Consider the following 22,892-nt stretch of genomic DNA (forward strand, 5'->3'; position numbering starts at 1 on the left):
TTTTTTGGGTGAGGGTGGCCATTGAACGTTTGTGTGAACTCTTCAGCGAAGCCCTTTGACATTCTTGCTCCCTCAGCCAGTCTGCTCTACAAAGCCCGCCAATAAAGACGGTGCGCTCCACATGCTACTCAGCCTATCTTTCACCTTTCAATGACATATGCCGCATCAAAAGACACCACTAATACCCAAATAAACTGCTTATGCAATAGCTTTTTTTTATTCGTCACATAAATCAAAATGATAAAAGTATGGCAAAAGGCAGTGAAAAGGGCATGGCTAAAGGTCTTACACCGTGGAATACAAACAACAGGTTCTTGGAGCAGGGTTTCAGATGATCCAGTATGATGGGTATGAATAATTACTTTTTTTTTTTTGGTGCATGTTGATAGATGCGAACTCAAGCGTAACTTTCAAAACATTTACTGAAAGAAATCTTCGTAGTACAGAAATGCTTTTGCATTTTGCAGGTATTAAAGATGTGACCACCCAGACACTGCTCGAAGAAAGAAAAACCACATAATGCAACAACAGTATGCACCACCTGCCCCTATTTTCGCATTAAACTGACAACTCTCAATATGTATTATTTTTTGGTATGACTACATTTATATGTTGATCTTATTTACACTGCACTCTCTCGCTCGAAAAGCTACACATAAATAGGCTCAGATATCCCTAGTCGGATGGAAGTGAGCAAATAAGGTTAAGGATATGAGGGGCTTGTTATGACAACTATCTGAAAAAGCCAATAGCCAACAAAACCAAGGAAAGCGTAACACATTTCCTTACGCTTTCCTTGGTTTCAATAGCTGCTGCCTTACTTCTCGTAGCCGTCTGCAAGACAATTCCATACTTAGACTTTATCCCTTCATGCCTGCCAGGACATGCTGAGCAGGTGCTTACCCTTTTGATGACATCCACGTGGAGCATGCAGGGAAACAAAGAGGCTTTGTGTACGATTGATCCAGGGATGGATATCCGAGAGACTTGCAGCGTGCTGGAATTTTGCCAGTAGGAACCGCACACCTGTAAACAAATTGCATAGGAGCCATATATTTTTCTTTTCCATACACATAAGTAATTGACCCAGGCTCTGGCAGATGGTAGTTGGCAGATGACATGACCCATCACTGATTGCATGGTCAGAAGGTTGTGCGATGTCACGATATCCCTTAACATGAAAAAAGCTACCAAAATGGGGCAGCTTATTTGAGGTTGGTATCGAACCCACCATGTCCCCTCGGATCCCGACTAAGGTATGCTACTCTTAAGGTACATGGGTCCATTTGTATGGCGTGGTTCAAGAGGGGCTTTATGTTTATGTCGGGCAGTCTTTCACATAATGTAGTAGCATATACAACTTTATGCTAGCAAGCTGTGTGAGATAATAGAAGCACCAATTAAGGAATTTAATTAGGAAGCCATTAACGATGTTGTGTACATCATACCCTTAAAGAGTGAGCTTAAGAGCCCTCGTAATTTGTTTTCTTCTTCCTGCTATCTTTCTCCTACCTCTTATTGATGCTGTTATAGAAGTTTTGACGTCAGACTCATACTTTCTCACATTATTTTTTTTTCCCCTTTCACACCCCAAACCAAGAAATAGTCACAGCACGAGCAAAAAATTAAAAAAAAAAATAATAAAAAGAAAGTGTAACGCAAAAGGAACTGACAAAACTGGCACCTGTAGCATCACTTAAATTTAAGTGTTAGTCTAGTAGTAAATAAAGCCCCTACTCATCTACCGGAGGCCTGCGTGCCGTGCCAGAGGCTATAGGTAGGGGAGACGGTTGAAACAATGAAGTTATACTGAACTGAACTGAACGCCGAAAAATGACCATCGGCTTGGCTGCACGCGTCCTGTACTCCTTGATTCCATGATGTAAACAGCGCAAAAAACAAAGGACAAGAGAAAGACACACAGAACGAGCAATGTGTTCCTGTCCTCTTGTCTTTCGTTTGCTGTGCTGTCTACATCATGAATCAATACGAAATAGTTCAACTCAACGTTTTACTCTTTCAGTACTTTCCAGCCTGCATACCACGGGATGAGTGAATCCACAAAAACAAGACTCAAGAAACAATAAATAAAAAACTAGAGGAGGCTATGCATAAGAGACACCGTTGCAGCTCTTGTTGATGTTTCCATTATTTCAATGATGCTCTCGGTGATGCACCTGACAGATGTATACGGTGCCTTGCTGACATCGCTGTCTTCAGGAAGTGCGCTTGGGCCGTAAACGATCACATCAGCTACACTGATGCCCATGTTCCTGAAGCTGTTGCTCAAATCTTGCTCCACAATCTCAGCCAAACCTTCACAGCTGCCAATAGCGCCCTGAAGCAGGTGATCACTCGATCGCTGCCTCTTGCCGCAAACTTCCACCACACTACACAACAACTCCAAGCTGCCGCACTCAAGAACCGTCCAGTGAGAGTATTCGAATGCTCCTTCTCGCAGCTTGAGAGCTCAAGTTAGTGGCTCAAGCTAATGAACGAACTTATTGTTAATCTTCTGAACAACTGTGTATTTAAACGTTAGACGCTGTTTCAAGGTTTCATCAGTTTCAATGCCGTCTGCAACGTCGTGTATTAAAATCAGGTAGGTAGGCAGGTATGGCATAGTGTTTCCAAGGTGTTTCTCTATGGGTATGGTGCGTAAAATGGGGTTAGTGTGCCGCGCGCCTATAGCCAATAGTTTTCCGTAGCCCTGCCACCGGTTGCCGTTTGAGGACGCTTCTCATATTCTCAACTCACAGAATCAATGTTATATTTCTAGATTTTGCATGTTTGCACGTTTTTTTAGCCTGGATACAGAATTTTACGGCTTCTTGCTCAAACAAAAATATAATAAAATGGTAAAATGTCAGCCTTAGCGGACGGTCTCGCTTAGCAGACGATATCACTTAGCGAAGCTCGCGTTGCATGAGCGCGCACTTTTGTTCGCACGTCATTCCTGTCTTTCGTGTCATACAGTGTTCTGCAACGTTACCGAAACTGTTTTGGAAAAATTTCACGCCCCGACCGGTTCCGATAAAGTTGCAGAACACTGTATATTTGATGCTTTCATATTCTGGCAAACACTCATCCGAATGGGGGCTTGAAAAAAAAAAAAAAAAAAAAAAACACGTGTTCAAGAAGTGGAAGCGTGTCTGCTTCCCTGCCTGGCCCTGCATGTCTTCAAAGTAGGAAAGGACCAGGAAGAGAACACGGAAACACACACAAGCCTGGGGAAGGTGTCACGATTGTTGTTGGTTCGGCCGACTGCGTTACAGTGGTTACAGTACAGCGCGTGCACCCAGTCAGTAGCGTCCCTATGTGGCAGCCGCTGGCAGTGACTGATTTTGGTGCCACCTTGGCGCTCTTTGATGCTGATGCTGATGCTGATGCGGCCATTCCCCTTTGTATCGGGGGATCACAAAGTTCTGGATCAGGCCAGGAGAAACGGGTAGAAAAAATGTCGATGCATCTCGCAGGTCAACGCAAAGAATTATGGGAGTATCGTCTGCTATCTTTTTCCTCTCCTACTACATCAACATGCATTGCTATCGCATAATTATCCTACAAATTTATCTGTGCGTCGACATCACTGATTGCAATACATAATCGTAAGATCAGCGCGTCCCAAACCTTGCTTCGTGAAATATAGGTATGAAATATGTGACCTGTAGTGTAAACAAAATAAAACGGGACCATCGAGACATACCACGTTGTGCGTGTTGAGGAGCGTTGTGCTCGCTGCGACGTTTATGAGTCGCTGGCTAGACAACCTTTTACATCCTGTCAGGAAAATGCACCAATCACTTACTCCCCATTACATGCTTTGGCGCTTTGCAGCACGGCAAGCATGCTAATTAACATCAAGGAAATTAATATGCCTGCCGAATTAAACTCGCTAAGGCGCAATTTAAACTAGCTGCAGCACATGTTTATATATAAAACTTGACAGCACACGCTTACCTTTTGGAATGCACCACATCCACTATATATGCGTATGCTAATAGTGCCGTCTGAAAGTTTCTGTGAAAAAGCTGCGGAGGCCATTAAGGAAACTAAGCCGAAACCAGCAAAGGTAAAAGGCCGAGCTATTGCGCTTTGTGAAGAGCTTGGTTCGCGAAGAAAGACTAACCAGCCAATGAACACACACACAGGCCTTTCTTTCTGCGTCTCTGTTTTTTCCTGTGTGTGTCTTCTTGGCTGGTTAGTCTCCATGTAATGCACCAACTAGCCCAACAACGTGTTTTACTGACTTATTGATTCGCGGAAGCTAAGCAAAGGTATTGAAGGTAGCAAATTGAAATTGCATGTCTTTTTCACGGCTAAAACTCACGAAAAAAAAAAAAAATGTTCCCTTTAGGTGCATTGTCACCGAAAAAGGAGCCTGGTTAACCAGTATCTGCTAAAAGAGCTTAACAAAATGGTTATAGATCGCGATCATTGTGCTGTCAACAAGAGCCTTGAAATTATTGAATTCTTGCGTGAAACGAAGTCGGCAGTATACATGTTTTTGGTAGCGCCGTGTCCTGTATTTCTTGCCATGCTATATGCAGCGCTTATTAGCTTACGACCGTATCAACATCTGCACTCATGTGATGTATACATACGTATCACGCGTTGTTTTTGAGGTTATGCAGCTATGTCGAAGCGCAAGTACATTTATAGGATGAATGATGCGGGGTCACGGGTTCGATCCCGGCCGGGGTGACCGCATCTAGATGGAGGCAAAATGCAAGTCTCTTGTATTCTTGCGGTGTTCTAAATTATATCTGGAGCCCTCCATTGCGTCCTCTCATAGCTGATGTCGCTTTGGGACGTTAAGGCATAAGCACGTACCATACCATACCATACCATACCATACCATACCATACCATACCATACCATACCATACCATACCATACCATACCATACCATACCATACCATACCATACCATACCATACCATACCATACCATACCATACCTACCATGGCAAGTCATATATGCCATAGTATACCACACATGCCTTGGCGTGCCATATACCATACAAAATAGGCGGGACGAAAAAAATACTTGTCGGTACTTAGAAAAATACTCCACGGAGACGCGCTTTCTATATTCGACCCTTCCAACTAAGATGATCAAGGAGAACCAATTAATGGCGGGCGCAATTGTGCGGGCAGGTGCCCTGCACCGCCAATATGGCTCCACAAAAAGCGCGTCTTCTGCATCGACATTGCATGCCCCGATCAATCAAAGGGGTTGGTAACGACTGCAATCGTATGCGAGGGAAACAGGTGGACGGATTCTCGTTCAGAGCACCCAGCTCAATGCATGCGGAGGAGGTGGCGATCGACGTCGCAGCTTCCTATTCCGACTCTAAATTCATTCTCACAGACTTTCAAGAAGCCTCTCGTAAATTTCAGTTCGGTTGAATCACTCCATTCTTTCGCCAAAGTGTGACCCATGACTGCGATCCAACTCATCTCTCAATCATATGGGCTCCCGGCCATCAAGGCGTGTCAGTAACGAAGCTGTCCATGAGGCAGCCCACGCACTCACTCACCGGGCACCAGATTTCACTCGATCTTGAACATCTTCTTTCGGATCGCAGCCCTCTTCCACTATTTGAAGACATTGCTGAGTACTATCTTGCCGAACATCGCCGTTGCCCAGTTCCTATGAAGGGGCTGGGCAAGCTGGCGAACGAACTCTCCTCAGGTTCTTTACAAGCATCCTGTTTTGCCCAGCACTTTGACGCATCTGTTGGCGGTCGTTACTTGGTGCGGAAGTTGCCGACACCTCTTGGATGGTTTGGGAACGCAGGCAAAATCATTTTCTTCCCCCACCACCCCTTCTCCTACTCGAGAGGACTAGGAGGCTGCCCTGCTCGGTTGCCAGGAACTATCAGCTCGACCGGCCCTGGTTCGGCGGACCTGCACAGCGGTCAAGGCCGACGGAACACCGAATGAGGGATTCAGCCTGGTACTGTAAGGGGGCGAGACCCACAGGCCTCTCCTTGAGCACCTCTCTGTAAATACAGAAAAATAAATGCTTTTCAGCACCATCACCCCCAACTCCTACAATTTCAATAGATTAATAATACGGCGCCGAACGACGGCCATGCGTACCGACAATAGTGCTTTCATAGTGCCCTAATTCCTCTACCCCTTGCTAAAACAGCGATGTCTACTTGGTGATGATGATAAAATATTTATTGACATGGTAAAAGTAGTTGGGCCTTGGTGGGAGAGGCCCAGAGTTCAGAGCTTCTGTGGCTTTCGCTGCCTGCTTCGCATGGTCCACCAGCTGTAAATGGCCATCCAGGATCAGGCTGATCAGCGAATTGCTTGCGCCGTCCTAGTCTTGAGGTGTTCATCTACGTTTTCGAGCATTTGCCGACCAGCTAGGTAAAGTAATTGCAACCGCGTTCCGTTCCCTGCAAACAGCACGTGTGTGCGTTCATTTCCGGGGACGGTCGAGTGCACTGGCCTCAAGACGATACGGTACGTAGCAGCAGTAGGCATAAGCGGCAATTGCACGACGCATTCTTTGCTGCTGTATGTGCTTGTCTGCCTCGTTGGAAGAACTTACATATGGTTCCTGCGAGTCTGTAAATTAGGTTGGGACGGTTGAGTGCACCGGCCGCAAGACGATATGGTACGTAGCAGCAGTAGCCATAAGCGTCAATTGCACGACGCATTCCTTGCTGCTGCATGTGCTTGTCTGCTTCACTGGAAGAATGTACATATGGTTCCTGCTAGTCTGTAAAGTAGGTTACTGGTTGATGAGTGCTGCAACTACACTAGAGCAAGCGGCGGGCTAAAAAACGGGCTTGATACGACAAGTTCCTCAAGTCTGGCGGGCTGCTAGCGTAAAATTTATATATAGACTGCGGCGAGTACCATAAAACAAAACTGGTAAGGTCCCGCAAAACGATAAACGAAGAATTACTGTAACCCGCCGCGGTGGCTAAGTGGTCAAGACGCTCGGCAACTGAACCGGATTGCCTGAGTTCGAACGCGATCACGGCAGCCGCGTTTCGATGGAGGTGAAGTGCGAAGGCGTCTGTATGCTGCGCGATGCCAGTGTAGGTTGTTGTTGTGGTTGTAGGAAGAAGGAAAAGAAAATGCACGGGTCTGCTACTGGCTCTGTAGCTGAGCCACCTCCGCTGCCTCGTGCAGATAGAAGAGAAAGAAAAGGAAGAGGGAAAGAAAGACGCGCGCCGCAACAACAGTCGTCGTCCACCACCAGCGGTGGCGTGTGCAATGACGGCCTACAAAAGATAAAAATTCGGTGCCAGGCTAGCCCCCTGCCGCAAGCGGCAGTGACTCACCTGTACCAGCCCCATCTCCCAGTGTAGGTAAAGATTCCCAGGTTGTCGATACTATTCCGGAGCTCTCAACTAAGGAGCCTCTTTCTCTCGTTCTCTTTTCAATCCTGTATTCCTCTCTTCCCTTTCGTCGCAGTTCAAGTGTCCGCAGAGAAGTGTGATAGATACTACGCCTTTCTTTTCCTATAAACCAGACCGAGCCAACCAAAATTTCTCAACTGCCTTCTAAAGGGAGCCAAAGAAGTGCATTATTCTTTGCGCAGTTCGTAATCATGTATGATAATGCATCTATGGATAATAGAGAAGCCGACATTACCACGCTCTTTGGCACTCGAATGCTGCCGGAAGCTCAGCGGCTTTAGGGTAATATTCTGTTGTTTTGCAGCGTTTTTTTTTGCCTTAATGCAGCTTTTATAAAATCGTTGCTTTAATATTTAGAAACGTAGTTTTATGGCGAGGCTTCTTGTACATTCGAAAAGACCGCGTTCTGACTTCCAGCGTTCACAACGGATGGCGGCACCAGTCCAAATGATGAGTGTAGCGATGGTTCTGCGAGAAGCCAGCACACTAGTACTAACTGTCGCACTCACTGAAACATTATTCTTATTGGAATAAAATGAGTTCAGCAGCCAAAAATAAGACGATTGAGCTATGAAGCGCTCTAACCGCTGCGACTAGAATGACTCCTGCACGCAACTATGGTGACTTTCTCTCGTGACTTACATGCTTGTGGGAGTAAGGTTGCAGGAAGGGAGCATATCAGGGGTATATGCGGTAGTAAAGAAGCGTGGCGTAGGCGTTACGTCAATGCCTCAGCATCTGCGATTGTCCTCAGTGCAGTAACCAGAAACACGAAAATAAGGTTTTCAAAATTAAAGAATGATATTAGCTGGGTAATAATTTGGGAATGGAGGTCACATTAGAGAGAATAAAAAAGAAACATGCCGCCAGTAAGACCTGAACGTACACAGCGTATCATATCTTGTGCAGTGCTCGGCCATATTAAATTATTTCGAGCTTGTCAAATGATGTTATGTCTGATATTATCAAATAAATTCTATTCTATAAGCTCGCTTGCTTTCTCGATCGCGAAAACTTTCATACCAAAAATATACACATTTTTACGTCCAGACCTGTAATGAACAAAGTTCTCATTAGGTCCTTAAAACAAAGTATATAAAGTATTGGAAGCAGGACAATCGTACGCTAATTAGAAATTTTGACGAGGGATTATAAGGATTCAGGAAGGGCTACCGCTTTCTCGACTTTTCACCATATTCTTCTTCCTAACATCCAGAGAAAGTTTGCGGCAGGATGCATACATAGGCTATTCGGTAGAGTTTCTTTTGTTTTAATTATGCCCCTCAATATACCAAATAACACAGTCGTTAATTATTTCGGACCAAATGTCTCCTAACATGCAGAAAATAAATGAAATCAAGGCAGGCTAATGTCTCAAACAGAAAAGTGTTCAGTTTTGTCCACGGGAAGATTAACTGCTTAAAACATAAACCCTAGCCGGCACGTGATACCAGCACATATTGCTTTCAATTGACTGAACACTTGAAACGCTGTACCACTATCTAAGCGCTTCGCCTCAATGACAGTGTTATTGCGGCAAAGCACGATTTACAAGGTGGTGGTAGTGGTTGATTTATTATTATTATTTTTTTAATAATCAAAAAGAAGGAAAAGAGTATTGCCGGACGCGGCAACTGCTATCTAAAAAACTGAAGCACCTGAGCTGCGGCCGGCGGGAAGGAAAAGGGGGAGAGGATAGCGAGGGGAAGTAGAGAGGGGAGCGATAGGAAGAAAGGACAGGGGAAGCTTTGTACATTATTTACAAAGCAAAGACGGTCAACGAGTTCGCATCGCTCGCGCGCAAGTGTCCGAGCACTGTCCACAAATGCCTGCGCGCGAGCGGCCACTGCAATTGTTTACAAAATATATACACACACACTATTATATATATATATATATATATATATATATATATATATATATATATATATATATATATACACACAATGCACCAGCTGCCAGGGTGGGGCGCCCGGCAGCATCACGCTTTACAAAAACTTCCCATTTTGGAAAGTTGATTGACTCTTTATGAGTCCATTCTTTTTAGTGCAGTCTAGCAACACTACTACCAGCATCCTCGAAAAAAGCCGGAGTGCCGCGTGAATGCAAAGTTAAAGCTTCACTGGCCACTGTGTTAGACCACTGCGTCATCTCGGTAGCCGGTTCCTTCACGCGGTGTTGTTTGCCGAATAACATATGACACATAGCCACGTGCTAATCTGTCAGCCCTGCACGCTGCGCTGATCATGTCGTCGGCTTCATTTGCTCGGACAAAGTTAAACTAAACGCCGGAATAGGGGATATTAATTTTGGATTTGTGGCCGTATTTTGACACATGGCCTCCGGGTGGCGCACAAAGAGGAAGTGGTGGTAAGTGACCGAAGCTAGACCACGAACACCAGACGATAACAGTGACACATCGCGCGGAGATGTGAACTAGAGTGAGAACGAACAGCCTGCTGCACATACTGTGGCTGCACGGTCATCTTTTTCTTTGATATAAGCGTTTTTAAATTGATGTTTAGGCTAAGACATATCCATTGTGACCGCCCGATACAAAAGGAAGAGCCGCTTCACCAACCCCATCACTGATTCCTAATCCTTAATTTGTGTATTATGCAGCCTAAGTATGGATCACGTAGTCACTTCTTGCAATCACTAAACACTGGCCAAACCTCCACTGTATGTGTCATCTGCACATAGGAGGGATCACATTGTGGGTATGCGCCATGTGTATTGAGGAGAGGGAGAAGTAGAAGAAGAAACAGAAGAAGAGGAAGAAGAACAAGACCAGGAAAAAGAACAAGGAGGAAGAGGAGAAGAAGAAGAAGCACAAGGAGGAGGAGGAGAAGAAGAAGAAGAACAAGGAGGAGGAGAAGAACAAGAAGAAGATTCCCGGTTTTCCGGCCCTTCTGATAGCTGTCTAGGCTAAACCCACATATTAGTGCAACCTACACGCGCCGGAACAGGCTGTGCCTGCTCTGTCAAATTAACATAAATGTTAACTCAGGTTCGTTAGGATTGTTTAAGGCACAGCATCACCTCGCTGAACGACGAGGACAGCAGCGGACAAAAAGACAACGAGTGTGGGCTAAGCAGAAGTCAATACTTAACCAGGGCAAGCGGTGCTAATGCATGATATGGCAAACCTTGTGCCAATGTTTTATTCTCGAGAACCGATTTGTGCAGCTTGGTTTGTCGCAGGAACTCAGTTTAAGTTCACCTAGCTTATTTTTCATAGAAACTCTGCCCACATTTAAGGAAATGCTTCATCATCCATTAGCGACACACATTTCCGGTTCAGTACGACCACCTTGACACATGCTACGCCGCTTTTCGATGGAGACGAAAAGCAAGGCGTCCCTGTGCTGTGCGATATCAGTGCACGTTAAAGAACCCCAGGTGTCGAAATTTCCGGAGTCCTCCATTACGGCGTCTCTCATAGCCTGAGTCGCTTTGGGACGTTAAACCGCACAAAACAAACCAAACTCCTTTCGATAGCACAGTTCACTCAACGGTCTACACGTAGAGTGGCAGCATTCGCTCTAGCATTCAGGTCGCGTGGAATAAGCCAAGCAAAAAGCAAAATAGGAGGGCATGGTATTGAGTTTCCGCCTCTTTCCATTTACCCCCCCACTGGGCTTCCATCATGTTGTGTACAGGATCAAAGAAAGAAAGTGATCCGTCACTCCGGTTTGAATAAAGAATGATATGCCGAGCCAGCGGTTTTTAGAAGCAGCAGCATTAACACTGAGTTTGCATCGGGGATCATTGATCACGTCCTAACCTGAAGCAGTCCGGCAACCTTTGCAGCGAAAAGGCACGCGCCTGACGCTGCCCCAAGCTTTATTGCCAAGCTCCCCCCTCCGTCTTCTACGAGCGAAAAGAAACGCCGTGGCGAGCGAAGAATGACGTTAATTGAAGCGGCAATGTGGCGAGGTTTACCTCGTTCTCCTATATACTTATTTATTTATTGCAATTAAATCGAAGAAGAAATAACGACAGGAAGAAATTAAAAGGGATTGTGCATAAGAGCCAGCAGTGGCATCCGAAATGTTAAAATTACCCTTTCTATTCGTCAGTTGCTCTATTTGGTCATTCCGCAAGAGAGAAAAAAACTATAAAACAGTGAGTAAGGTGACAGGGAACAACTAACAAGAAATATGGAATGAGTGTGGGAAAGCGTGAAACAAGTAAAGCAACAAAGAACAAAAGTCATAAGACAGCAAATCGTTGTTCTTTTTCTTTCTTATTCTTGTTTCCTTGTTTCCTTTCCGCAACAAGTGTGAAATTGAATCACAACACGTGTGTGGGACTGTTTCGTGGACGGCAGTTATCAAGCGTAAATTATTCCCCAAGCACCCCTGCCCAGGGTTTGTGCTGAATGCTCACCTGTATATTGCACGCTGCTTAGGAAAAGCAGCGTGCAATATACAGCTCTGATTATAGCCCCGAGTTTTCGTTAGCAGTGTGACGGAGGCCCGCAAGAAAAATCGCACGTCGGCAGCTGATGATCACACGGAACATTCACGGGGCGTTTATGCACGTATTTCGCTAACTGGCTACTGCCGCCTTCAATGCTTCATCACAAAGAAACTCAATCTGCATCTGTAGAGGGTGCGTATGATTTCTTTGTTGTTGTCTTCCGTTATCGTCCCCTAATCTGATGTGTACGGCAAACAATTGAGTGTACAGCTGCCCCAACATCGTATCTTGTCATTTCTAGCATCTTGTCTATAGTATACATGCTTACCAATCTGGTGTAAAGCTGGTTTCTAAGCCTCCGGTCAAAAACACCTCGTTTGAACGGCGTCCACTGCGAATGGTTTTGGGTGCTTTAGAATACTGGCCTCAGATATACCAAAATTATTCTTTGCGTTCGCCAGATAATTTTCTTGAATGTATCCAGTTGGAATAGTACATATAAGCTCTAAAACCGTGAAACCTATTGAAAAAGTGCTTAATCAAAATGAAACCGAACTTGTTAACGGTAGCTTGCTTTTTTAAACGTGCCGGAAATGAAGCCAGAATACTTGCGTCTCAATTCAAGGAAAATAGCCTGGAAAGGAAAGATATTTCTGAATTTAGTAGAAATGAGGTGATGCATTAACACTGTTCGGGATATCAATAATCATTTTTGAGTGATAAATTCTTATGTATGAAGGTCTAAATTCACATCGAAATGAAGTATCGACAGACTGGAACATCTGTGTAAAATGAATCTATACTCTAAAAACATAAAAATTGAAATACATAAAAGTTCTCTGTATGTACAGAGAGGACTACTGATGCTTCTAAATCGTTGCAAATGGCTGAAGTCCGAGCTAGTTTTATTTTCTTTTATTATCATTTAGTTGTATGGCATGTTTTTCAACATATGAATAGCATTCTCAATTTTATTACTATTTTAATCAGTTTTCAAGATTTTCTTACAATATTTTGTTAGCTATCTGTTCTGGTTGCAGTTGTCAAAGTCAATTTTTGAGGAGCGTCGGAATATTATTTTTTATATGTAGAATTTTTCATGATAATTCGCAGGTAGCTTGGCTATAGTTTCATTTGCGAAAGAAACAGTTCATGGATGCAAATGGAAGATTTATTTGATTTAGTATAAAAATGCGCAGTCACCTGCATATGGCATGGTGACTGTCGAGATATTGGTGGGTGGCTGGTCGGTTGGCCGGCGCCGAAATTAAAATTATTCGGGCCAACCTGCCCACTGTTGCACTCTCCGTACGTTGAAGGGTGTGGAGTGACAAATTTCTCTCCCTCCCTCGAGCGAGATCACAGATTCGGGTTGCTGACCGGCGATGGGGGCCACGCCTGATTGGCTGTTGGCCAGAAGCATGAACGTACTCAAGATCGGTGGGAATGTAATTTACTTACGTACACCCAAAAAAGGAAAAGTTACAATGCACAGCAGCGAGATAACAAAGGCGTGATACAAGTATCGAACAGGAAGATGACACAGGCAGCAACTATTAACATGAAGCGGGAAACACCAAAGAGATGACTACAGCTTTTCATGCGGGAAGGATTACAGAACCAAAGAGCAAGACGAGAAACAAGAGAGCGAGAGCGACGAGTTAAAGAAAACAGTAAGAGTGAGTGGCCGGAAACGGTTGCTCAGCTGCGGATGCTCGCCGAGGGGCTGAGGTGATGTCGTGGACACAGGCGGTCTGGGGCCACGAATCTTCGGGGCCGCCTTCACCGCGACAGAACGCAGCTTAAGCTCGCTGGGTAACCCTGGCTCGTCCTCGCACACCCTGGATGACCTCACACACCCGTCCGCACGCACTAATTTCTCCAAGCCGACTGGTGCGCGTTTCCGTCGCCGCTGCCTCCCCGCGGCAAAACCCGCTGCAATGCGAGGCAGGGGCCCAGGAAGCTAAAACACGCGCCCGACTCGAATGCTTACAAGAAGTCAACTCCACCAAACAAAAATACAGAAAACACCCAGCGCCAAGCCTATGCCGAATTCGTCGAGCGCATGGACAGCCCAGAAGTAGAAGGTCGTTTATTACCCTCCCTGTAACCGACAGTCGCAGCGGTTCGCGTTCTAGATGGGGCGGCCGGATCCGAGTTTTCCTCTCTGAAGTCCTGTCCCAGTCCTTCACTACAAAAATAAAACGCTCAAGGCAGAACCGAAAGAAACGGAGAGAGCTAGAACGCGGCGAAAGCCCCGTTTCCGACAGGGAATCGAACTCGGCGCTACGCGCAGGGGGTCCTCGTTGCTGCAAATTGAGAAAAGAAACAGGGCAGGCACAATTTCATGACATTGGCAAACAAACAAACAAGCAAACAAACAAACAAACATACAAACAAAAAGAATCATCCACAACTTTTCATTCTACTTTTGAAATGGCAAGTACTACACCAGTACAGGTTACATTTTTCTAAAACAAAATATTCTGTATAAAAAGGCGCCTTGCTAGGTAGGGCACGGGAGTGGGTAATGTGGCATGGCTGGCACCGACAAACAGCGACTGAGATCGATAAACTAGTAAGAAATATGCTTTCCCGCAGAGAGCTCAGTATTTATTAATCTGCATTCCACTGTCGTTACGAAGAAGGCTGTTGTTGAAACGAGTGTCTTTATTCACCGACACTCGTTAGGTATCTTTGCAACGAAGGGAGGCGTGGAAAGATGGGCATACGGGTCCTGGTCAGTACCTGTTTCTCACTTCGAAAACGAACCTTTCAAGCGTGTCCTCAAATTAAGTAATGACAGTCTTTGAAAAAGACAGTTATTTCGTATTCTCCCAATGCAGTTTCTGCAGTGACCAATCCCGGACGCGCGCCGGCCGCTCTTCGATGGAGGCGAAAAGCAAGGCGCCCGTGTGCTGTGCGATGTCAGTGCACGTTAAAGAACCCCGGGTGGTTGAAATTTCCGGAATCCTCCACTACGACGTCTCTCAGCCTGAGTTGCTTTGGGACGTTAAACCCCACAAACCACAAACCACAGTTATTTCGAAGCTCCTCTCCGGAATAAGCACGAGATAATCGCTAACTTGCATGCTGAATTCTGCTTTGTGCACTGGGCATGGTCTCTAACTGGCGCAGTTCGGGTAGATATGATGCTCCCCAATGATATTTAGGTAGCCAGTTCGGGGCTGAAAGTCAAACAAAAAGAGGAGCGCTGAGTATTTCTCATAAACAGAATGAACGCAGTAGCCATGTTGTTTTGAGCAAGAATTTATTTGTAAAGTATTGAACGCTTGCGACATCTGCTAGGAGATTTTTTAGCAGCTTGGTGTCGTCTGTACTCGATGTAAAATCTAATAATTCTTTGTGCACAGCGTCAGAAAAGTGCATCTAACGAATTTCAAATTTACGCGTACCAGTATAAACGACGTCCCGTTCTAACAGTGCAGTACAGGCCGTAAGAGAATGGAGCCTCTCAAACTTTCGTGAAGTGCCGTTACAATATGAATGTGATAGACTAAAGCGTTTGTTATCTTTTTCCGGGAGGACAACCATGAAGGTTACCAAAAAACGCAGTCTACGACGAGGATTATCAGCGTCGATCTCTCCCTCTCTGTATAAAAAGAACGCGTCAGTCGCAAAAAGGAGCTGACGTCTCACTCACAAGAGCAGGCCGGCGAAGGGACAACGCCAGCACATAGATGCTTATAAACTGAAGCTCGACGGAAGTGTTAAGGGTCTTACTGTTGAGCCCGTTGACAAACGTCTCAACTTTCGTAGCGCATCTAGAGAGGATGAAAGAAGATTAGGGAGACAGAAGCGAAAAACAAAATCTTCGCTTTTGAGCTCCGACTTGACTTGGCTGCCCTCATTTCTCCATAGGCTGAGCGATGCCTCTCCGTAGCTTCTTCGCCCGGCAGGAACCAAGTGGACAGCGTGCGGAGTGTAGATAGCGTAGCAATGAAGAAACGAGGATTTGCCTTGAAATCAACTAGCGAGACAGAGTGGGAATGAACATGAAAAGAGCTCCATTTTGAGGATACTTACGCCCTGTGAGGACCTTGTGAGGAAAGGCTGAGCTCGAGCCAGAAACTGAGTCCTCTGTCCACCCATGAAACAACATTTGTCAGTGGCTTTGGGCGACTGCCACGGATGCCATGCGCGTCTCATTCTGGGATGTAACTACAGTGTTCTAGAGATGTAACGATGCGCAAAGATGGGAGTGGCGCAGGTCATACATTTTTCATACCTTTCTTACGAAGACGTGGGTGCACAGTTAAAGGAAGAGAGCGGAAAATGGAGATTGTTGATGCTCTTTTTTTGTTTTGCTGATGGATTGGCGCACTGATCGCCCTCTGCCACCGCAAAGCGCGCACTCAACCAGTTCTAAGAGCCGACGGCTGGTCGTCACATCAATTGGCGCAAGCGTGGTCCCGCAGTAATGGAAATCCTCTTCATCTTAATGCCGCGTCGGTGAGAGGACCACTGCACCGCATCTCGTTGCTGAGGCGACTTCCACCGCTCAAGCGGATGGAAAAATAGAAGAGACAGAGACGGAGGAAACTTGGAAGCCGGGAACAGGAAACGGAAGCAAAAAGTTAAGCAAAGGAAACTGCGGTAGTCATCGCTGCGATGACAAATCTTCGCGCGAGTGGAGCGAGCCTCAGTACCAGGAACCAGTGACACTGGAGACGACCGCAATTTCCTGGCTGAGGGAGCGATGAGTGGCAAGGGATAGCCACGCAAACAGTTACACAAAACGTCTCACTTGTGGTAATGTTGGCCTCCGCGGGGCTGATTCCAGAGGCTGCGCCCTTCGTAACATCTTCGCGACCCACCAGGACGGCTTGGTATAGCCCGCGCGAGAATGTACGTGTGCGTAATGGAAGATTGTTGAGATCGTTCGGTATTAGAGATTGCGTTCTTTGATCAAACTGCTTTTTGTTAGAATGATTGGTTACTTGAATTTTTTTTCTCAATAATTATTGCTTTGCTTGCTATATTTTCATTTGCCATGAGATGAGTGTTAATTGTGCATCTCGCCTCTTGTTTAGTGCCACTTGATGAGTATAATGAGACAGTAAAATGAAAAAAAGTTGCTCCGACTTTTAACTAAAGTTGACTAAATGATTATATAGTGACTCGTTTGGTCATGTATTTATGGGTTAAAAGTCACAGTAGTTTTAATATGCGTGAGGCAGTTTTTATGATCATAAATTGACGTGCTCTTTGAGAGGCAGTTCCAGGTTTTGGCTGATTTGTTAGACTGACTGGAGACTTAAATAAATGATAGGGTAGTTTTTCAAAATTTCACCTGATGAACATTTGGAATGCATGACCGTTTAATAAAACATCTCAATTAAATGTGAGTGATAAAACGTAATATTTATGTCATCTGTAGCCGATTTATTGAATAACTGAATTAGTTAACAAAGCCGCCACTAAGGCAGCTCACAAACTCCCTTACCCGGTGCTAGGACTCACTTGGGAGGACCTTGACCCAGATCATAGCCCTCTTCGATCTTTAAAAGATAGTACTGAACATAATCGCGCCGAACACAGGTGTTACCCGGTTCCTATGAAGGGTCTGGATAGGGCTGCCGAAAGAGTTCTCTTTTAACTCTTTGCAAACACCCTGCCGTGCCCGGTGGCTCCCATACACTTTAATCCTTCTTTTTACGGCCGCTATTCGTTGTGTGGGGAGGTGGCCGACACCTTTCAAATGGTTTGGGCATGCAGGCAAAATCTTTCTAGCCCCCTCTCCCTGCGGCTTACTTCTTCGCGCACTAGGGAGGACTACTGGGATGCTACCCTGCTCGTCTGCCAGGAACTATCGGTCCAACAGGCCCCTATTCGGAGGATCTGCGCAGCGCTGAGGACAAACGGGGTCGCGGAATGCGGAATTCCGCCCGGCATTTTAAGGTGCGAGACCCACTAAGGGCCTCTCTTCGAGCACCTCTCTGTAATTACAGCCAAATAAACGCTTTTCACCAGCACTACCACACACGTGTACAGAAATGGAATTTACGGCAATACGCGCCCGTGCGACTTATTGGTATCAGAAAATGACAAAGTTCTCTAAAAACTTTCGACCACGTTTGAGTGACTGAATCAGGTGATAGAGCGTCTGAGAGCAGTGAAAAAGAAGACAGCGAGACCTACTTCCAGCACGAATGAGTTTATGCTATGCGCAGAAACTGCGCGCAGCTTGAACTCATGAAGGACACAGTTAAAGATACATTTAAGATGTGCTCAATTTTCTTATAAAAAGTCCATGCTTGTCTTGGTCGATACAATTCCACGAAACATTCTAAGCCTATCTCACACTCATTGCTACAAGACGCTTCATACAATTTGCTTTCGTCCTCGTTGAAAGAGAGCGGCATGTTTTCTTTCTCGCCTATTTGATGCTTACTGTTTCCTTTGCAAACGCAACAGCGACACTAAAGATTCAGTTTAGGAAAGTATTGCATTAGAAAGACAAAACAATGAAAAACACATTGCGTGGTTTCACTTGCAATAGAAGGCATGACAGAAATCACGTGGTCAGTTCCAACCATTTGTGCGTTAGTGAAAGAATATCGAGCATATTGACTTTGAGCTCTTTCCTTATCCAAAAGCTGGCCATAAGTGCACCCAGAAAATGAATGCCAACTTGTTCTTGACAGCGCAATAAAGTTGTTCACCATGAATATGCTATGGTAATGGGAAGCGATATACCGCTTTCTAGAAGCCTGATTACTTATGCAGTGCTAATTAGGGCTAACGTTTTGTCGACGTTGTGTGCTATATGTGATTATGCAAGTGAGCGGTTTGCGTCTGCTGCACAAATGCACCTTCAGAGTAAGAAAAAAAAAAATAAACATAAAAAAGTAAAAATGACTCCTAACGGCTCTCTCCGGGCCTAGCTTCTTTCCGCGTCTGAGCTGTTCCCCTCTCACGTTCTTATCCTCTGTCCCATCCGTCTCCTTTTTCTCAGCTTAGGAAACTTTATTCCACTCTGGTCTTTCCAACGAGAGCATTAATATTCATAAGTGCGTATAACTTTGGCTCATTACAGTCGGCTTTCTTATTATTCGACCTTTGTGAACAACCGAATAGTAAAACAGGCCATGCAAAGACAAACTTGACCTTTTCTTTTTGGCTTTTTTTTTTTTATCCATGTCTGCATGAGAAATATGTGTGCCGGGAAGGACTCAAGCGACGAATATGAGAGAGAGAGAGAGAGAGAGAGAGAGAGAGAGAGAGAGAGAGAGAGAGAGAGAGAGAGAGAGAGAGAGAGAGAGAGAGAGAGAGAGAGAGAGAGAGAGAGAGAAAGAGACAAACATTTATACGGAACAGGCGTGCAACATTCAGCTCTAGGTGGGCAGCCTCCTCAGTCCAGGAAGCCATGGACCCGAACCATCTCCCGAGTCCGGTTGACCAGACTTCGCTGATCCTCCAGGCTGGGACTTGACAGCAGAGTCTCCCAGTGCTCTTCGGTTATGGCCATGGTGGTTATAGTACCATTTGGCCCCTTGCATCCCCACACCATATGTTGTAGGGTGTTTGGTACGTTGCAAAATGCGCATTCATATTTGCAGATGGTGGGCGAGATTCAGTGTAATAAGGTGGCGTGGACGTGGCTGTTGGTTTGGATTTTTCGAAGGGTGACTGCTTCTTCTCTGGTTAGTTTCTTGTGGGATGGGGAATACTTTCTTCTGTCAAGTCTGTTATGCAGGAGGATGTCAGTATATTTTTAGGTACATCCTGTGTTCTCCGAAATCCCTTCGGAAGTGGTGTCCGGTTAGCATATCCTCGGGCTGAGGCGTTGGCGGCCTCGTTTCCTTCCTAGTGAGTGTGTCCCGGAGTCCATATGACGTAGGTGTCTGAGAGGTGATGAGTTGTGGTGCGACGGAGGATTTGAAGTGCTATGCTGGAAATTCTTCTCTTTTGGTAGTTTCTGCATGCAGACTGTGAATCAGTGAGAATGACGACATGTTCATTTCTCGTCGAGATTGCTATGGCATTGCGGCCTCTTCGGCTGCGTCAGTGTCAAATAAGGGAGTTTATCTTTTTTTGGTGCGTATTCTTAATACATGGACTATCTGTAAGCTGTCGCCTACAGACGATGATTGAGCGTGAACGCCATCTAGGTACAATTTTCTACTTGTGTTGTGCGTGAAGTGATATTTTATTGCTGTGAAGAAGATGATGATCTCAGCAACATAAATCTACAGGAAATGATGTTTTTGGAGGTATCACGGTCTTCAGCCACTGCGGTCTTATGCCGAGCTTGGAAATTTATATGCTCGGCGTAGCGGCGAGTTGGTTACAGACAACTAACTTCCACCGTTCGCCGGTATGTTGTATGTAGACATACCAGTAGCGGGAAAGCAAAAAGAGCTAAAGACTGTTGGAACGCGTTGTATCAATGGCAGTGTGGTGTAGCTGGAGAATATCGAAAAAGGCTTGGAATAAAATTAGGGAAAGAGCAGCAATTTTTGGAAAGGAAGGTAGTAGATGTAAAGTTAAAAAGCAAAAAGAGAGAAAACTTTGTCAGGGAGCAGAGTTAATGTTTTTCTATCCGAAATCAGGAAAGAAAAAGGAAAATTATTAGGACAGGAAGGGAAGATAGTCTACAGTACATTAGAATAACACTGGGGAATTCAACAGAAGGCAATCATCGCAGTAACCGGTAGAAATTCTGATAGATGGATGAGGTTAGAAAGTGTTAGAAAGTTTACGGAGATATCTGAGACATGCACTAGGGCAGGGTTAATAAAAGAGATATGGGAGTGATCGCAGGTATAGATGGTAATGATAATTTGGAGAGAACGCAGGTATAGATGGTAATGATAATGCGGTATTTTCAAATCAAGCACTGCGCCGCTGGGGTGGCGGAGTGGTTGAGTTGAAAATACCAAACAAACAAACAAACAAACAAACAAACAAACAAACAAACAAACAAACAAACAAACAAACAAACAAACAAACAAACAAACAAACAAACAAACAAACAAACAAACAAACAAACAAACAAACAAACAAACAAACAAACAAACAAACAAACAAACAAACAAACAAACAAACAAACAAACAAACAAACAAACAAACAAACAAACAAACAAACAAACAAACAAACAAACAAACAAACAAACAAACAAATCAAGCAAATCAAGTCAAGTCGATATGCTCAGTTGACACCTGGTCCCTGCCGGATTTTGAAATGCCTCCTCGTGGATTAGTTGACATGGATCAACCTGCTGCCCGGCCACATAGCAGCATTACTCAAGGTTGCAACAGTTGTGACAGACTCCGGGTGTAAGTAAAAACGTGTCGGGAAGATAAGAGAGCGAGAAAGCGGCCCTAGAAATATGCCCCCTATGTGTAAATCAGCTCTAAGAATGAAACCTCACGAAAATCACTAACCATTTTGCATGCAAGGCGCATAATCATCTCGGCAATGTCGCGAGCATTTTTGTTGTTTTTTAGAAGTCACTCTAAGCTGCCGGCATGTCCTTTGTCTCGCAAGATGCGCCGAGAACCTCGAATATTTACAGCGACTTCCGTCTGTTTCCACGTTGTTCCAGGTTGTCCTAATTTTTTCGGTTGGGTTATCTAGACATTTCTTCGGCCCTTTTAAATTCAGCTCTGACAAGTGAAAGTGGTTTTCGTAGTTTGCCGATCAGCGAACGCATTTGCTGCTAACCCCGCCGCCGAGTTGCTTATTTATTTATGTAAAAGTGTAAAAGAGATGTAAAAGTTCAAAAAATTTTGAACTGCTTAAAAAAAACACACAGGTTTTTTTTCAAGATTTTTTTTTTTCAAGAAAAATTGAAAATTTTGCTAAACGTGACAAAAACAGAATTTTTTGCAACCGCACAACTATCAATATTAATGCTCCGAGGTTGAGTCGAATATGCAGTATAAATGTCATATTGTGAAACGAACTTCTTGTTCTTTTTCACAGAGAAGATAAATTAGATGCCAGTGCGGTGTCCATCACGCATGATCTCGCTTAGTGTTACCAGAGGTTCTTATGTTACTGTATAGCCGTCCTACCCAATCTCTGTCGCCAAGAAGCTAGGCTTGTATTTGGCTAAAGCTACTCGCGTGCGCAGAAGCCAATGTCGCGCTGTAGAATGTTCAGCCATTTTAAGGCGAAAGCTTTTGCCTGATCGCTGTCGTCAGCAAAAGTGTCACGCTTTTGCGGCGGCTCTGATTGGTCGAGACGGGATGACGTCATGGAGGTTTCGACCAATCACACAGCACCACCACAGTATGCGCGAATGCGTGCCTTATAGGCCATATGGCAATCAATGATCAGTTACTATTTATTGACCAATCGATATTTAACGACTAATTTCTAATTAATGAATATTTATATAATTATTCACTAATTACTAGTTACCAATTACATTATTTAGAAATTACTGATGGCGAAATAATTAATAATTACTAATAAGTGACAAATTACTATATATTGCCGCGCATCCTTTAAAATCAACCCCACAACAGTGAACGTAGAACAACTGCGAAGATACAAGGAGCGCGATCTCGTCGCTGCCAAGCAGAATTCACTGAATAAATGCACTCGCAGAATGTGAAGAATTAGTCGCTCGCTTTACTCCTAGCAGCATTCATCGCTACATGCGCAACAGTCGCGTAGCAGGATGCAGCACTCAGGCTTTCGCCTTTCAACACTTTAGTCGCCAAAGTGTCCTAGAATTTTTGTTCTACTTCAGCCGTGAGTTCAAGTATTAAAGGTGTGTTTTAAGCCAAGCCTGGATCATCTATGTGACCTGGCCTTCATCTCGCGTAATCGCAGTACGAACGTTTGAAAAGCCCTGCCTGGCACTGGCGATGACGACTGCTCTCCAATCGTTCAACGATGCACGCTATAGTGGTTTTCAAAGGGAAAAAAACAAAAAACAAAAAGAAAACGAAACTAAACTGAAAGCAAGCAATCATAAAACTTTGAAATTGCATTGTAAAATTTTTGATGTTATTTTAATTCATTTTTTTCTTGTCTGAAAAAAAAAAACCGTTTCCACAAAATTTCAGTGTTTTTTATTTCAGGCCTTCACATCACTAGTT

At 44.7% G+C, this 22,892-nt stretch overlaps 1 protein-coding gene across 7 annotated transcripts in view; it reads right to left on the minus strand.

Annotated features, from left to right (window-relative positions):
- Window positions 1-22,892, minus strand: part of LOC146182220 (uncharacterized) — a 296,023-nt gene that overhangs the window by 42,820 nt on the left and 230,311 nt on the right. For 4 of the 7 annotated variants that reach the window (XM_084577272.1, XM_084577267.1, XM_084577274.1 and 1 more), the window contains exons 1-2: window positions 2,178-2,629; window positions 904-1,026 (exon numbers count right to left, since the gene is read on the minus strand). In XM_084577272.1, coding sequence (XP_084433398.1) covers window positions 904-1,026; window positions 2,178-2,208 — 154 coding nt within the window. In that variant the 5' untranslated portion in view covers window positions 2,209-2,629. Of the gene's footprint in view, window positions 1-903; window positions 1,027-2,177; window positions 2,630-22,892 lie in introns of those variants that run through there. The other 3 variants (XM_084577270.1, XM_084577269.1, XM_084577271.1) reach the window with 2 other exon arrangements.

This window comes from Amblyomma maculatum, chromosome 8 (genome assembly GCF_055883805.1).
Source record: "Amblyomma maculatum isolate TAMU_Amacu chromosome 8, ASM5588380v1, whole genome shotgun sequence".
Lineage (NCBI taxonomy): Eukaryota > Metazoa > Arthropoda > Arachnida > Ixodida > Ixodidae > Amblyomma > Amblyomma maculatum.